At 32.3% G+C, this 12,913-nt stretch overlaps 1 protein-coding gene across 1 annotated transcript; it reads right to left on the bottom strand.

Moving 5' to 3' along the window:
• Window positions 1-4,447: 4,447 nt before the first annotated feature.
• Trc8 (TRC8 ring finger protein) lies at window positions 4,448-6,673 on the bottom strand. Its single transcript, XM_090392710.1, has one exon. The coding sequence runs from the start codon at window positions 6,530-6,532 to the stop codon at window positions 5,024-5,026; it is 1,509 nt and encodes a 502-aa protein (XP_090248836.1). The 5' UTR covers window positions 6,533-6,673; the 3' UTR covers window positions 4,448-5,023.
• Window positions 6,674-12,913: the final 6,240 nt, after the last annotated feature.

Below are 12,913 nucleotides of genomic sequence, written 5' to 3'. Positions count from 1 at the left end.
GAAGGAAAATAGTTTCCAAGCTGGTTTGAAGGAAGCACTGAAAAGGAGGGTACTGAAAAGAATTTCAATACCCTACCTTAAAGGAACTTTGGAATAAATAGCACAGATTCATTGTAAATTCAATCTATATGCTTCCTTCAAATCGGCTCAGAAACAGCCTTCCTTCTTACCACCTATAAAGGATACATTACTATCTCTTTCCTTACTAAGTGGCTATCAAGTATCCTGCTCATATCATCTTTGCTTTGGATAGATTGGCCATTCTGCCTTGATTAAAATCGAAGAACATCAGGCCTATATCACATTTTTAGAATCTGACAAGTATGGCCTCTCACGTTATTGACACTAGGCATAGTTTTTTTGAAGCAGACAAAACTTCATTCCAGCAAATTCAAAATTGATTATCTTTTCCCTGAGACGTCAAACACTATGAAATCATCCCATCCAACCCTTAATTAATCAGACTGCATGCCAATCTCCAAGGTTTGGGAAATGATCACTATTAATTGTTCATAAGTTTTTAATTAATAATTATTTTGAATTGTTATCTATGTAACTTTTTACAATTGTTTCTTTGAACTCTAATAGCATAATCATGTACTTCAGCTGCAACCAAGACACGAGCTAATATATGCATGACTTATGACTCATTATTGTGATTCAATTTTGAATAGTTAACAGTGTCTCCCTGATGTCCAGGTAATGTTGGAGTTTATGAATATTGAAGTTTATGAATAAAATTTTATATTTTTTGGTACATGTGTAACCTGTGTTATTTAAGTATTTTGGGATATATATATATATATATATATATATCCCAAAATACTTATTATTGTATATATATAATAATAGTTAGTGCTTAAGATTTAGCATGATGGGTTAATGCTGAGATCAATAAGGCTTAAAACAGATTAGAGTTATGCATGAAATGAATCCTGGGTCATATCCATATTTGTTATCATAAACAGTAACTCTGTACATTTAAAAATGATATATTAGTATTACACACATTAAATAAAACAATTTCCAACTTGGATTAAATACGAATCCAGTCATATATCATATTAAAAACATATAAATCACGATAAATTGAGAATGAAGGAGAGAGAAAGTTCCACAACATTTGCCAAGAGGTAGGATGTTTTCTTGAAAATCATAATTTTAAGACACCCCCCCCCCCCACACACACACTCAGGCACTATTTGACATTGAATTTTAGGTGATAAAATTGTAGAATGTTTTCTTAGTAATGATGTGAGCCCATCTAATGTATGAGGACCTAAAAAAATAATCTCAAATTTAAAAATTTATCTGAAATTAGTTTTTAATTTTTTACCTGCTGATAAGAATTTAAATAAATTGTTTCAGAAAACTCTCTTGGATATAAAAGAATACTTGCACGTGAGTTTTTTCCGTTATTAATTTTGTATCGATATGTCTATCACGGTATACCTCTTAAAACTTAAAAGAATACTGGCATAAACATTAAGTTGAGAAGAGAGATGACACTGCAGACTGGGTGGTACAGTATATTGATGAGACTTCACTATGATGAAGACAAGAACTTATGAGCGATATGATAAGGAGTTGAAGTTCAGGGCCACATTGCTTAAGTGATAAAGACAAAGCAATGGATTGCTGCAATATTGAAGGGAATGACAACTCATATGGATAAGTAATTTTTTTATGTATATAATGCTCTGATAAGTCCACATGATTACTGGACTCCAATTTGGTCATCTGAGCTGCATAGAGAATGAGGAGATAATGAAAGAAGCTCAGAGGTAGATAACTAATTTAATATCAAGGCTGGGGAATTTTTGTTACAAAGACTCAATTAAGAGAATGTAGACTGCAGAGTTTTAGCAGCTTGATGGAAAAAAAGGAGATACAAGAGACACAAAACTCAGAAAGGAATTTTATTGAGGAATTTTCAATACACTGCAAGGTGGACAGAGGAAATAGAGGGAGAGTGGATCATCCTTGGAAGCTGAGGAAACTAATGTAATAAGGGTTTAGGTTTTTCTACATGAATGAGCAAATAGAATGAGTTGATAGTGGGAGTAGTGAGTGCTTCATTAGAATGAGTTCTATGATAAGTCCTTTCTGTGAAGGTTCTTGAACAATAATCATAGGTATTTTTTAAATAGTTATTTCTTTGTATTGTTAAAACACTACTGGCATAATATTAACTCAAATGGGTAAGCATCAAACATTTTTAAAAGAGTAATGGATTTTATTGATTACAGTGATTGTCAAATAAATATGCAAATAGTGCATTCAGTATGTCCGTGAACAGTATGTTTTTAAAAGTAAACATTTAAGGATTAACTTGAATAAAATATATTAAATACAATACCAAACAAGGTAATATTATTCTGGAAACTGTTTCAACCACTGGCATCGATATTCTTATGAATAGATTATTATTATTATTATTTTTTTTAATAGTAGATGAAGAATAAGTGCATTTTTATATAACCTAAACTTAATATTTTATTATGCTATTTAATGAACTTCAGCTGCATCCCTTTCTTTGTGTCGGACTAGTAGCTTAGATATATGGCTAGTCATTTAGCATCAAGTTTCATCAATATTTTGCAGTCTCTTATGGCAAAACCTGAGCAAAAATCAGATTAGGAATAACTTTATACTTTCAATAAGAATCTGTTGCTTCACTGTAAGCTGCAAAATGCTGTAATAAAGGACTGATAAAAAAATCATCTGTCACTAGATTTTCTTTTTTACCAGTCATCTTACTAGACATTTCCTATTTGACAACAGTTTATATATTTTTACAATTTTCTTGAGAATTTATCTATTGAATGAATTTATTTGTTAATCTTACTTTAGTTAAAGTTCATATAACATATAAACCTTTAAAAAACAGCCTTTAGATAATAATGAATTTGACATGATAGATCAAGTTTTTAAGACTTGTTTTAATATAGCTGATACACGCTGGGGCTATGAGGTCAATGTTCATGTCTGTCGTGTTACTGGAAAGTGTGTTTCTGTTAGAGGAAACCCCCCCCCCTCTTATGACTACTACCTCTATAATTCAATCTTACTAAAAGGACATTCTTCTGACTGCCCCCCAAAAACTCAATTTTTGCTTAAGTGCAAGTCAATAAAAACATGTTACTTAGAAATGAAATGGGATTCTTTTACAGATAAAAATTTTCAGTCAAACGTGTGCAATCAGTAAGCTACTGGAAGACTAGAGCACTACAGTCACGTGAAATATCAAGTTAAAAAGAGAAGCTCCTTCTAGAAATATAACAAAGACCTAATTTAGCAACAACATTACTATTTATAACCAATAAATTACACGATAACCACAGTAATTAACTTTAATGAAATAAAAGTACCGATATTTCATACTGAAAATAACAGTACATCATCAGCGCTTAGAAACAAGCAAATCCAAGAAATGGGAATACAAGGTACACACAGCACTCGGTGGTTTACCAATTAAAAACTGTTGCAGTGTGCTAGAAATTAATATTAATAAATATTATATTTTTAATAATATTATTAAAAATATAATAAATAGTATATTAAATATAATTTTAATTATATTTAATATACTTTTAAATTATTATATTTAATAATTTTTAAAAATATAATAAAACTATTCCTATTTCTTTGATTTACTTGTTTCTATTCACTGATGACATACTATTATTTTCAGTATGAAACATCTGTACTTTCATTTCATTAAAGTTAATTACTGTGGTTATCATGTAATTTATTGTTCATAGTCATGCCACAGGTAAATTTAAAAATTATTTATAACCAAGTATCTCTAATTCATAGTCTGAACATGAACATAAGCTTCCTAATTACAGAAGAGCTCTCATGTTAAAATTAATAAAATTGATAAGGGAAATTCCACAAGTGAGTAAAAAAAAATTCTTTAATGAAATGAAGTTTTTAAAAATTATTTGTCTTTCCGTAAGATCTAAGCATATAATGAAAGTAAATAAAAAAATAACTAATAAAATTCTTGCTTTTGAGAAATTAAATATGGTACAGTTAATTTTAGTCTCAGTAACTACAATATTAATAATTTAGTAACACCCCCCCTTCACTATCTTAGCCTTACACTACTCAAGTTCTACTGTATATCAAAGCACACTGTATCTATAATTTAAATAGTTCCAAATTTCTCATTCTTGAAAGAGTTAAATGTTATATCAGATGCACAATATGCACAAAAATCCTAGTTGATAAGAAATATACATAAACAGTTTATTTTCCTCCCTCCACATATGTTTTCTAATCCACCTATGTTCAGATATGACCTATTAAGTCTGCTAATCCATTATGAGGGAAGAAAAAAAAAACAGACATACAGCTACAGGCAACAGTGTTTTGAAAATCACAGAAACTGCTTTTAAATCACAATTCATATAATTATATAGCATCCAATAACTTCAAGATATTACATATAACTTTTTATTGTTTTAGATAATCTTCTTTCCACTTCCTAAACAGATGTGGTTAACTCCCTGACATGTACATTCTTTTTAACTTTTTTTTTTTTTTTTTGGTTATAAGTTGATAGCTACATCAGATAAATTAACAGTACTTACAATGATTTTCTCCCTTCTCTCTCTTTTTCAAGTATGATTATAAAGATTCTTACAAGTAAATATGCAAACATGTAAAAGGGACAGGACTTAATGATAACAAAAAGTTTTTCGATAATATATTAAAACATTTGCTATATTTATTGAACTACTATATGTGCATTTTTAACTTAAAGCAGTAATTTAATGATAACAAAATGCAATGTACAATGATACATTTATACAGTGATCACCGGATGTTAATTCTCAGTGTGTGGGCTTTACAATGAAGTTGAGTTTGGCTATTTACAATACTTAGCAATTAATTTTGCCATGTCAAGCTAGCACTCAAATATTTTACATAATTAGACTTTAATTATTTACATATAATTGAATATCTTATAAATTTTGCCAAATAAAGCCAATAAATATTCTAAATCTAATAAGTATTAATCTTCATGTTCATGATTAGCTGCCATTTCAGTATGAACAGGGTTATGGCCAAAGGGGTCATCTGAATCTATATTATATAAAGTCTTATGGCATAAAGGACATAAATCCTGAACATATAGCCATTTTCTGAGACAAACACTATGAAAATAATGATTGCAGCGAGTTATTCTTGCAGTAGTTAAATCTTGGTAACAGATGGCACACACATCATCAAAATTAGATAATTGTTCTTGAGTTGCTTCAGGGAGTGAATTAATTTTGTTGACTGCTGTTCTTCTTTTGATAAATACTTTCCACCCTGCTTTAGCCTGAAGCCAGATGTTGAAATAAGCATGGATGCACATCATGCAAGCTCTGATTGTCCCTCCTGATTCAAACAAAAGAATCCATGTCCCATTAAAAAATAGAAATATTCCAAATATAAATTCAATTGTATTTCCAGTGGCACGGATGTAATAGACATAGTCATCTAGTTTTTCCCAAAATGTATTTCTGTATGCATCGAGCATAAATAATATATAGACTAACAGGGATATTATAACTTTGATTACAACTTCAATGCTGAAGGCAGACATTGCTAGAAGCCAAGTGCTAATAGAATGTTTAGACCATAGGTAAGTTAGAAACCAACAAGGAAATACTATTAAAAAGGTGCATACTAGTAGTGCACGGCTATGCTTACTAACAGACACATTTCTTGAAGCACTTAAGGACAAAAGGAGAGGATTCACTATACTGTGAACAAAGTGTAGGATAGCAGTGAAGAGTAAACATAAATTTCTATATAGTCTGATAAGTCTTTTTTCTGGATCCATTCCTGTTAATCCAGTCTGTAAAGCTAATATGCAGAATAAAATAGCTGAAATTGTGCCAATGCTTCTGTCTTCTGGTTCTTCAATGCGAAGAAAAAAGTGCATTGCATATACAATATAATGTGATACCGAAGAAATTATGCTAGTCATTCCCAGAACTGCTATAAATGTTTCACACCCTCTAACTAAGAGCTGCTTTGTAATTGAATACAACGTATCAAAGGTAATTGAAATTATACCACTATCTCTATATTCAGTATGAGCAGCATCAGCTATTAAGAACACTGCTTGCTCAGTAATCCTAGTTAGCCAAAAGACACGAAGAACCTGAGGAACATGAAGTCGCAACCACTGGTTTTCAGCAAATGCGTATAAGCCATAATTACGGGTGACAGTTCTTGACCACACGATTCCTTCATGAATAAGATCACACATTAATTTTCCATGAGTCAGAAGATTGAAAAACATAAACATGAAGGAAACTGCTGCTGTTATCAAAGGAGTACAAGTCAACACAGCAGATGGGAGAGGCAGTAAACTTATCACTGTAGGGCCTATAAAGGACAATCCAACTACCCTCTTTGGTGGCACATTTGAGGAATTATTTGAGAAGCAGAATATCATTGCTAAAAATATCTGCAGTAAGTAATTTCCTGAAAATTTTATTAGGGCTTTGATATTTAGGCTAATCATTTCATAGATGATACTTGAATGCCTCTGTGCTAAGTCTGAACAATATTTGATATATTCTTCATTCCATACATATGACCACAACACAACACCAACAGATGCAAGCCATAAATATACTGAGAGAAGTTGTTTTGTACTCAACAGGAAAACAAATAAAGCAGCAAGAAAACCTAGGGAAAAGACAAAGAAAAAAAAAGAATTAAAATGATACATTTTTAGGAAGATTAAATATATAAAAAACTTAGCATGATGTAAAAATTTTCACATTAAGATACAAGAATTCTGCATGATATATAAAATAAGATTATATAAGTTCATACAATTTCACTGTAGCTAGTACATGCTCAAACATAAAGGACTGTCGATTTTCAGAACTTTACATAGTCACTATTTTTGAAAGTTGATGGAATAAAATTGAAATGTAGAAGTACACAACTGAAAGTAATTCTCCAACTAATAAGTATGAGAACAGATCCAAATCAGATTAAATTATGTATGTTAATACTCCTAAGCAATTTCCATTTGATGCCTGAAGCTATATTATATTAGCATCTCTAGGCCAATATAATAGGTTGTTACAGCACCCTAATGCAGTGCTTACCTTGCTCATTTTTATGATACTTTTGTAATTAGAGATCTATATCAGCAATTCCTAATTGAGAATTCATTCTCACCCCCCCCACCAGAGGGGGGGGGGGAGTCCTAACTTTTGAGACTTGGAGATGACTAACCTAACCAAGAATCACTAATCCAAATCATTTTCCAGTTAAAAAATGATGTGGATTCCCACTTGATACAGTGAATGGTTTCAGATTTGAAACATTAAAAAAAAGCATAAAATGAAAAGCTTTTTAAAATGACATTTTAAAAAATTTTTCATGCTGATTTGAAAATACTCCATGTTTGATATCTAAAGCAGGGTTTCCAGATTAACTAACCATCAACATGGCACAAATAGTGCAGTATTGATGGTTAAGTAGAAATGATATTTAAAAAAAAAAAAAGGGGGAGGGGGATTCAAAATTTGGCAACACTGCAGCTGAAAGCAAGAAGTGCAGTGCCAAATATAATCAGAAGTGAACTATGAAGTTGGAGAGATTTTAGAAACCAGGAAGGAAAAAAATTGTCCCAGTGTTGTGTTTCTCTCGTTATTTTCCTTTGCATCTCTTTGTTATTGCTTAAATTTTCCCAATGGCAATTTTGACTTGGGCAAGGTTGGATTCTTTATTCAGTTAGTGCAATATAATCCAAATACTATGGGATTTAACATTTTTGGTTTTACACAATATTTTCGACACGAAGGATATGAAGAGAGCATGTACAGAAATCAAAGCATTTTTATATTAAATCCAGTAGGTGACCATGGCAGAGTACATCTGCCATGGTCACCTAATACATCAGTCATGTCAATTTTATAAATATAAAAATTGGTTATTATTTATTTATTTATTTTTTATCAATACTATCATTTTTTGTTCCTAATACTTATGTCTTTAATTTCTTTTATGGAAAAATGCAAACAATTTCTTCTCTGCTATTATAAGCAAACATTTAAAAAAAACCTCAATAAAATCAAATTCCCAGGTGTAAAACATAACTACATTAGGCATTTCTTAATTCTGATTGGCTCCAAAACAGTGTTGGATGGGCAAGGTAACAAGTGATGTTATATAACACAACAACAACTCAGAAAACAATTGAAAAATATTTAGTTTAGAACCGATATAAATATTTTGGAAAAATAAATATTTCTTTCTCAACTTTCCAAGTCTTATTGGAATTAAAAGTTAATAGTGGATATAAGACTTTCCAAGTCTTATATCCACTATTAACAGTCAAATTTTACATATTCCATCACTGGGCAAGAAATGAGCTAATTACTGTTGTCTGTTTGTGTATCTATTTCAGGCTACAATGTCATAATTAACTGGTTACTTTGCAGTATGACTGAGTGCTAAGTGAGATAAAATGATGCATGCATATCCTAATCTACTCAACTGATTGTATTCCATTACAACAAAATCAGTGATAATCAATAGAACAGGTAATTTAATGACCAGCATTCTCCAATATGTGATAAGTTTAACATATAAAATCTATTTTTGACATAAAACAGAATCAGCATTATGTAAATAAAACTGATGATGAAACCAAGCTTCTCTTCTCTCTCTCTCTCTCTTTTTTAAATATTTTATTTTAAATTCATCAATGAAAAATTCTCACTCTGGATGAGCAGATTGATTCCAACCAAAGTCATTCCAAGTGACATGCAAATGTTGGAACTTCCTTAAATGGAGTAAACAAGCAGGCTAGTTACGACCGAACAAGAAATTGCATGGTAAACCACTAAATTAATAACTTAGATCTGAGAATCAAATTTACTCTAGAAAAGTCAAATGGAACTTCACTCTTTTTAGACAATGTTGTCAAGCAAGAAGACAGCTGTTTCACCACATCTGTATACCATTCACCTACTTTTTTTCTGGCCATTATATTCAATTATCAGCACATCCTTCTTAAAAAAAAAAATATGGTATAATCAAATTACTGGTATCAAGAGCTTGCAGTGTATGTTCTTCATAAACATCTCTTCAAGAAATTCTACTACTGAACAAATCTCTGCTCTCAATGATAACAACCCAAAAAACACTGACAGAATGATAAACTATTTTTCTCAATTCTACATGACTCCTATAGGAGTAATAGACAAGTAATAGACTGATTTGGAGGAAAATTGTTGATAGAAGATTAATAATAATATAAACTTAATCATGTAGTGCTCTCATTGTAACCTGAACACCCCGTGGGTACATATCAGGAAATTGATGTTGACCAAGTAGCAACAGTGGAGGAATTTTATCTTCAGGAGAAGGTAAAAGTAAGCTGATTTGGTTAACAGGTTTGTATTTATATGTGGCTGCAAGTTTAAATTTCTTAAGGATATGATAATATGCAAGTTCAGAAGTTCCTATCCTATATATAAAGGGAACTTCTGAACTTGCATATTATCATATCCTTTTTATTGTATCAATCCACCTATATCTTGGTCTTCTTCTGGGTCTTTTCCCTTCCAAACTGGCAGAGAACACTTGCTTTCCTAATTTTTCCTCTCCCATTCTATTTAAGTGACCATACCACCTGATATTAGCCCTGCTAATGCATTCCTCGATGCTAAATATCAAGTTCTTTCCTAATATTCTCGTTTTTAATATGATATTGCCATCGATGCCATCTGTTCATGCCCCCCTAATCTTTCACAGGACTCTCATACCTGTGGTCAAGTGATTTACTTCTAACCCAGCTGTCAGATCCATAAGTTAAAATTGGTTCAAACATTGTCTTGTATACAGTTAATTTAGTGTTTTGGCTAGTTTCTCTCTTATTCCATATAAATTTATTCAGTTGACTTCCTACCATATCAGCTTTGTTGATTCTGTTGTCTATTTCCATATTTAACTTACCATCCTCACTAAAAATCGTGCCTAAGTATCTGAAATGTTTTACTTCTTCTATAAGTTCTCCATTCACAATGCAGTTGATATTTTCAATGTTTCTGCCTATTTTTATTGTCTTTGTCTTTTTAATGCTGACATTCATACAATATCTATTACAATAGTTATTCAAATTAGTCAGGGAATCTTGCAGACTTGTAGCAGATTTATTTAGAAGTATAACATCATCCGATTAAAGCAAAGAGATGAGATTAACATCTCCAATTTTTATATCATGTTTAATACCACTTTCCTTCATAATGTGATCCATATAGATAATGAATAACAGAGGGGATAATGTACATCCTTGTCTCACACCAGATTTAACATTAAACCATCTTCCTGTACTTCCTTCAATTCTAACTGCTAACTTACAACTCAAATAAAGACGATGTATTGCTTGATATAATGCCCCATTAACACCGTATAACTGTAGCGTTTGGAATAGATTCTCTCTTGGCACCTTGTCATATACCTTTTCCAGATCTACGAAACTTAAATACAGATCTTTGTTATATTCCCATGCTTTCTCAACTATCTGTCGTAAAGTGAAAATCTGATCCTGACAGCTTCTATTTTCCCTGAATCCAGCTTGTTCTTCACCAAGCTTCTCTTCCACAATCTTTCTCAACCATTATTCAAGTATACTTGCATATAACTTGCCAAGAACACACAGTAATGAAATGCCTCTGTAATTCTCACATTCAGTTTTATTTCCCTTTTTATATATGGGTACTATGAGAGCTCTACTTTAATCATCTGGAATTTGTCCTTCTGTGCAGGCCTTCTGAACTATGCAGTGCAGCCACTGTATGACTTTTATACCTCCATACTTGAGCATTTCTGGTCGAATATCATCTACTACTGTTGCTTTTCCACATTTCATTCTTTTGATGGATTTTTCCACTTCAAGCATGGATATGTATTCCTGATTGCGTGCCTGGTCAGTGTTTTTTACTACTGTGCTGTCATCACTGCTTGTTTCATTTAGCAGTTTTTTAATTACTCCATACTTCAAGGATATCCTTTTCTCCTGTTTTCATGTCACCTTTATCATTTCGAATTCCTTTTAGAGCACTCTTTCCTCCATTTCTGAGCTTCTTCAACAACCTCCAGAATATCTTGCCACCTTCTTGATATTATTTTCTATGTTCTTGCCAAAGTCCTCCCATGACTTTTGTTTAGCCAGTTTTACAGTGTTTAACTTTCTTACATTTCTCTCTGTATTCACTAAGAGCACAGGCTGACTTATTTGCCAGAAACTTTTTATATGCTTTCTTTTTTTCCTTCACTGCATCTTTAACTTCCTGTGTCCACAATGGAGTTCTGATTTCTCTATCCTTGCACACAACTTCACCACATGCCTCTCTGGCTGAATCAATCGCTGTTTTCTTCAGGGCCTGCCACTGAATCTCCAAGGTTTGGTTCTTCTCAAACTCTTGCGTTTTTTCTTCAATCAGGTTGTGTATTTTAGTCTACAGTTCACATCTGAGAGCTGCTCAACTTTTATTCGATTTAAAACCTTCTTACATGTTATTATTTTCAATATTGAAATTCGATTTTATCCTGCTCAAGACAAAATAGTGATTATCACTTCCAATTTCAAATCCTCTATAACACTCTGGTGTCCTGCACCAGGGAGAATGGGGACCGTTTCATAACATAGTCAATGAGACTTTTCTTATTCCTTGCTTCTTCTCTCCATGTGAATTTGTGCACATTTTTATGTTGGAGCATGGTGTTAGCAATAACCAGTCCATGTCCTGAGCAGAAATCTAACAGGTATTTACCGTTATCATTAGCTTTGTTCTTTTTTCCAAATTTTTCCCAAAATATTTTTATATGTCTGACAATCATTTCATACTCTGCTATTTAGATCACCAACAATGATCAACTTTTCCTTTTTCATTGTGTCAGTTGCTTTCTCTAAAGCCTCAAAAAATTCCTCCACATCTCTACCATTTCTGAGCAATAAATACAAACTGTTATATTCAGGCAATGATGATCAAGGAAAAGAAGGAGTAGCCATAGTATTCAACACTAAATACGAGGCTAATCTTCTTGAATGACAGGCAGTCTCAAGTAGAGTGATGTGAGCAAATATGAGAATGAGGAACTGGACAATGAGACTTATTTGTGCCATAGAAGGTCCGACTAAGGTAGAAGTGGAGGACTTTTTTGAGGCTTCAGAGAAAGCAACTGACACAATGAAAAAGGAAAAGTTGGTCATTGTTGGGGATCTAAATAGTAGAGTAGGAAATGATTTTCAGACATACAAAAATATTTTGGGAAAATTTGGAGAAAAGTGCAAAGCCAATAATAATGGCAAATACCTGTTGGATTTCTGCTCAGGACATGGACTGGTTATTACTAACACCATGTTCTAACATAAAAATGTGCAGAAATTCACATGGAGAGAAGAGGCAAGGAATAAGAAAAGTCTCATTGACTATGTTATTGTTGATAGTGATGTTTCTCCCTCGTGCAGGACACCAGAGTGTACAGAGGATTTGAAATTGGATGCCATCACTATTTAGTCTTGAGCAGGATAAAACTGAATTTCATATTGAAAAGAAAAACATATAAGAAAGTTTTAAATCGAATAAAAGTTGAGCAGCTCTCAGATGTGAACTGTAGACTAAAATACACAACATGATTGAAGAAAAAATGCAAGAGTTTGAGAACAGGAACCAAACCTTGGAGATTCAGTGGCAAGCCTTGAAGAAAACCCTGACTGATTCAGCCAGAAAGGCATGTGGTGAGGTTGTCTGCAAGGATAGAAAAATCAGGACTCCATGGTGGACACAGGAATTAAAGAGGCAGTGAAGGAAAAAAAGAAAGCATATCAAAGGTTCATGGCAAATAAGTCAGCTAGTACTCTTAAAGAATACAG

The sequence above is a fragment of the Typopeltis vanoorti genome, chromosome 5, assembly GCF_054136105.1.
Source record: "Typopeltis vanoorti isolate ZY-2024b chromosome 5, IOZ_Tvanoo_1.0, whole genome shotgun sequence".
Classification (NCBI taxonomy): Eukaryota; Metazoa; Arthropoda; class Arachnida; order Uropygi; family Thelyphonidae; genus Typopeltis; species Typopeltis vanoorti.
Note: the sequence above shows the minus strand (reverse complement) of the source record. Positions and strands in the feature narration are given on the sequence as shown.